At 34.0% G+C, this 5,554-nt stretch overlaps 1 protein-coding gene across 1 annotated transcript in view; it reads right to left on the bottom strand.

Moving 5' to 3' along the window:
* Positions 1–297: 297 nt before the first annotated feature.
* LOC106883281 (uncharacterized) overlaps positions 298–5,554 on the bottom strand; it is a 10,461-nt gene continuing 5,204 nt past the window's right edge. Inside the window, exons 3-4 of the mRNA XM_014934235.2 lie at positions 403–5,219; positions 298–323 (exon numbers count right to left, since the gene is read on the bottom strand). Coding sequence (XP_014789721.1) covers positions 298–323; positions 403–5,219 — 4,843 coding nt within the window. The remainder of the gene's footprint in view (positions 324–402; positions 5,220–5,554) is intronic.

Here is a 5,554-nt window from a genome sequence, read left to right as displayed (position 1 = left end):
CCCCCCCCCAGCATCGCTTGACAACTGATGGTGGTGTGTTTACGTCCCCGTAACTTAGTAGTTCAGCAAAAGAGACCGATAGAATAAGTACTAGGCTTCCAAAGAATAAGTCCTGGGGTTGATTTGTTCGACTAAAGGTGCTGCTCCAGCATGGCCACAGTCAAATGACTGAAACAAGTAAAAGAATAAAAAAGAAACAATGGTGACTACATGGAAACATGGCAAGATGGTGAAAGAAATGAATGAAAAGTAAAAAGAGCAACAAATTGATAGACATGAAACTGGAAATATAAAAAGCTAGACAGAAGAGATGACAATACAACCTGTGAACAAGAGATTCGAAATTAATCAATTTGCAATCAATAAATATAAATTTTAAAAAACAATTAAAAAAGTATTTACCAGTTTCTTTGGTAGAATCTGTATAATCCACTTCAGTCATTTTGTGATTATCACAGATTTTAACAGCAGAATTTTGTTCCATATCCATTGTTGTACGAGGTATTTCAGGAGAATTATCATACAGCAGCATATTATCTGTTGTCAGATCTGGAGATGCAGATCTATCAGAGTCAAAATTCTGAGACATTACTGAATTTAATGCATCAGTCTGTCTCACTGACAGCAGATCATCACATCTGGTAGCTAAATCACACTCAGAGAGAAATTCTAGGGAATTTGTATTCTTTGAAGCAGAAATATTTAATTTCTCTATATTGTTGGAAATGGAGATTTTATCAAGCAAAGTAGCTCTGTCTTGGGGACTGTCTCTTTTATCTTGGCTTTCAGCATCACTACATTTATCTACTGCTTCACTGCTGTCTGTATTTATACAGCAGTCATGCAATGGATGAGCATCACTACATTTATCTACTGCATCACTACTGCCTGCATTTATACAGAGGTCATGTGGTTCATAACTGTTGCAGTTATCTTCTGCTTCCATACAACCTTCATTCATACAGTTGTCATGCAGTTGATAAGTGTCATAGCTATCTGCTGCTTGATTACTGCCTGTATTTATACGGTGGCCATGTAGTGGATGATTGTGAGGGTTACCTACCACTTGACTATTGTCTACAGTCATGTAACTACCATGTACAGGATAATTTTCAGTTTGATCTTCATCATTGAAATAGTGAACATTCTGTTGACATGGGTTCTCCTGATAACTACTTTGCTTTTTCTCCGCCTGTTGTTGACTTCTGCGATTGCAAGTGTTATCATTTGACTGACCATTATCAACAACAATATCACAGCCTTCTTTTTGACCCTTATTTCTAGTAGCTGCAACATGACTATGCTGTGAAAGAGAAGAACAGCTTCTAATAACTGGATGTTCATTAAATATTTGCCTTTCATTCAAATGCAATGCAACATCGCAATTCACTGAAGAAGATTTAATCAATTCACTTTCATTAATCAATAATTTCTTTTTATCAATATTGCCACCATATTTAATAGTTTGCCTTTCAAAACTGCTTTCATCGCAATGAGTAATGTTTAAATTTTTTGATGAAATAGAACCAGTCAAAGAATTTAAGTGTGACTGAACTTGTGCTTTAGAATTAAGGTTTGTATAAGATGGTTCTAAATACCTTGGAGTATCAGAAGTAGATGATTCTGGTTTTGGTGAAGGAATTGATTCTTCAGGTGCATTATGATGTTTGGGACATTCAGAAAACTCTGTATTAGTCTCTAGCAGATGGTGTTTGGACATATTTCTTTCATTTAAATCTAAATGATTAGAATTGAAACTATCTGTAATATTTCTACTTTTCTCAGATTCATTAGTAGCAACTTGCTTAATATATTTGTTTAAGTCTTCTGTTTTAGGATTGCCTTTTCCTTGATTATTAGAAAGCTCACATTTTGATAAACTTTCACAATGTACCACAGTAGATTTGGTCCCGTCTTCCTCTTCTTCATCATCATCATCACTCCCATAATTATTTGATAATAATACATTGAATGGAATATATTCCATAGTCTTATTTTCGCGTGGATTACATGGAACTCTGAATCCATCCAATTTCTCTTCTCTGATATCATTTGTTCTCCTTTGAGGCAAAATATTATAGCTTTGACATAATAACTCTGATGAGTTCTTATGTAAAGGTGAACATTTAGAAGTATTCTCAAGGCTCACTTCTTCGACTTCCTCAGAAGAAATACATAGCGAAAAATTTTCAGTTTTACTTGTCAAAATATCAAAGCACTTCAGAGTTTTATGTGGTTTTGTGTAGGAATGAGATGAATGTGCAAAATTAAAGGAATCTGTATTTTCCATCTTGGAGGATGATGTTCCATCAACATACAGACTTTCAGTCAGAATTCTATCTCCAACTTTACTTTTTAATGCATCTTGGAACATTGAAAATCTCTGAGTGCTTATATTGCTCTGTCCTTCAGGAAACAGCTTGCATGGTGAAAAACTCTCTGAATTTATTACATGTAAACTTCTGGGATTATGCACAGTTTGGGATGATTCAGAATTATTTCTATGATAACTAGAAACAGCATTCTTCAAACTGAATGGTTGTTCATATTGTTCTTCAAAGAAATAATCGGTGCAAGTTGATGCTTTAGAATGCAAGTGAGAATTTAAACATAAACTAGAATTTGTTATATCTACACTATCAAAATCTTGTGTTGTTGACAAACTAGCATCATCAGACTTACTTTCAGCATCAAAATTAAAAACAAAAGAATTTCCCGTTCTATCTTCATATTTACTATCAGATCTATTACATTCAAACCGGTTGTGATTTGAAGGAATATCATGTTCTTGAAAGCTGTCAGTAATAGTTGAAATAAGAGTGTTATGAACCTTTGAGAAACTAGGCAAATCAACACCAATCTTTCTAGAACAATCAGATGAAATATGAGATTTATTTGCAGAGAGAATTTCTTCTTTAGAATAGGAATTTAGGTTAAAGTTTTGACATTGTAACCCGTGAAAGTCTTTTGAAATCTGCAGATTAGATTTTGCATCATTTTTTTCATTCTTTCTGTAAGTTTGAAGAAAAGATGAAGAAGTAAGAAATCTATGCTCACCAAACTTACGACAACATTCATTTTGAATTTTGGGTAAAGTTTTTAAAGCATCACTAGATATTTTATCATCTAATACAATAACATCATGATTTTTCTTAAGTGATGTATATTTTGTCTCTGACTCCTTCAGTAAACTAATACCATCATCTTTCACATAAGGGAAATTTTCTGGCACAATCAAATGGTTATTCAATACTGGTATTTCTTTAGGTTTCTCAGATAAGTCTGTAGACTGCTTATCTTTTATGGCTGATAATGCTTCTTCATTTAAAACTCTATCCTTTATATTTCCACTAACCTGCATTTTATCTCCAGATTTCTTTTTCAATAAATTAGCAAGCTTCAATGATATTGACTGATGAGTGTCAGCCACCACTTCCTGTTTTGCTGCTGTAGAATCACCTGAAAAATGTTCATGACAAAATATTTCGTTCTCATTCATCTTATTTGATAAGGTTTTACTGCTTTCATGAGTGGGTCCAGTTTTTGACTCAAAACTTAAGGTTTTTGAAATATCTGAGGAATTCAGACTTCCACTAATTAGATCTGAAGATCTTTTTGTTCCAGGTAAAGAAAATTGTCGAGCTGAACTGGAAGACCTAAACCGATCTAAGATAGATCGAGTGGAAGGTTTCATTTCAGAAGGAGCTCTAGATGGGTAATTTTTTTTTATACGGAAAGCAGATGGAAGAGTCATCTTTGACCTGCTTGTTTCGCATTTAAGAATTCTATCATTTACAATAGAATTAGCAGCCATTTTTCTCTGGGCCAAAATGTTTCTATTTGTGTCTTCAACACATTTGGATCTCTCACATGAAACTGAATCTTCTTCCACAGTGCTAGGTGTTTCAGTGAAAATGCTCATAGATTCAGTTAATAATTTTGTGCAAGAATCAAATGATTTGCTGGAACTAACAGACGATTTAACAACAGGTGTACCAATATTTTCTGTTAAAGACTCATCTGTATCTTCTGTTAAAGATACAGTCTCATTTGAATCTGCAGAATTATACTGTACCTGGCTTTCAGTTGAAACATCCAGACAATTATCAATATCTTCTTTGTCCTTCTTAGAAAACTTTGAAGGGATATCACTATCATCAATATTAACATCATTATCTTGTTCATCCAATTTAGCTTTAAAGAGATTACGTTTAATTGGTAAGGACTTGAGGGCTCGAGATTTCACATTATCATACAGTTGGTCTTCAATATTTTCATCAATTTCTTTATCTGGATCTCTGATCGTAGAGTCTAAAGGAGATTGGCTACCATTTGACCGAAACTTAGATTCTTTCTTTAATTCCAAAGCTAGAGAGTCAACAGTCATAAGATTTTCTTTTCTTAAAAAATCCCAGCACATTTCCTCCACAGCTTGCAACAGATTTTCCATTTCAATAAATTCTACCATGGTCTTGCGTGGGTCAAAAGTTATATCATACACATTAAGCGGACACTTAATGTTCAACAAAAAAATTGGATATTTTTTAGAGAGTTTAAATGGGCTTAACTTTTCACTATTCTCTAAAGTTAGCTTTTGTTTAACAATCAAAGACTTTTTAAGAATATTATTTATTACTTTATGTATCTTTGTGTTTAGCACAAGGCGGTTATTGATGTATATAAACTGAATATCTTTCCTATAATGATTGTCTCGTCCTATATAGCCACTAAGTGAAAAATAGCCAGAACTATGCGAAACTTCACAGAGACTTTCTGATTTGGTGTGACCAAAAAGGCAAGAGAATGTATTTAACAAGCTACTAGTTTTGTGTGTTTGTAGCATAACAGAACCAGTGACATCATTACGAAGAGTTATTGATAATTTTGGCTGCAATAATGCCAAGGCTTCAACACGATGACAAATATTTTCAAGCTCTAAACTCAACCTAATTGACTTTTGCCTTACAGGAAGGTTGTAGAACAAATTATGCAGTGTAACAGTGGTTCCTGGACTAGGGCGAGGATTCTTTGATTCTATGGTAGGTAAAGGCTTCCCATGTTGGAAAATCTTACTATAGGTTTGAGCTGAGAGTTGTGTTCGAGTGTTAATCTCTAGTAATGAAGAAACGTTACAGAGACTAGCCAAAGCTTCTCCTCGGTATCCAAAATAATTCAGGGAATCCAAATCTTCAATACCTTGACATTTACTCGTTGAATACCTGCAAAAAAAAAAATTAACAATGAAATTTAGTCAACATCATAGCATGTACAGGAGCTGATAAATTCTTAAAGCACAACAACATGAAAATTATTTTTCATAGTTACATTTAGAACGGCGTAGGAGTGGCTGTGTGGTAAGTAGCTTGCTTACCAACCACATGGTTCTGGGTTCAGTCCCACTGTGTGGCACCTTGGGCAAGTGTCTTCTACTATAGCCTCGGACCGACCAAAGCCTTGTGAGTGGATTTGGTAGACGGAAACTGAAAGAAGCCCGTCGTATATATGTGTATGTATATATATATATATATATATATATATATATATATATATATAT

This window comes from Octopus bimaculoides, chromosome 3 (genome assembly GCF_001194135.2).
Source record: "Octopus bimaculoides isolate UCB-OBI-ISO-001 chromosome 3, ASM119413v2, whole genome shotgun sequence".
In the NCBI taxonomy this organism is placed as follows: Eukaryota; Metazoa; Mollusca; class Cephalopoda; order Octopoda; family Octopodidae; genus Octopus; species Octopus bimaculoides.
Note: the sequence above shows the minus strand (reverse complement) of the source record. Positions and strands in the feature narration are given on the sequence as shown.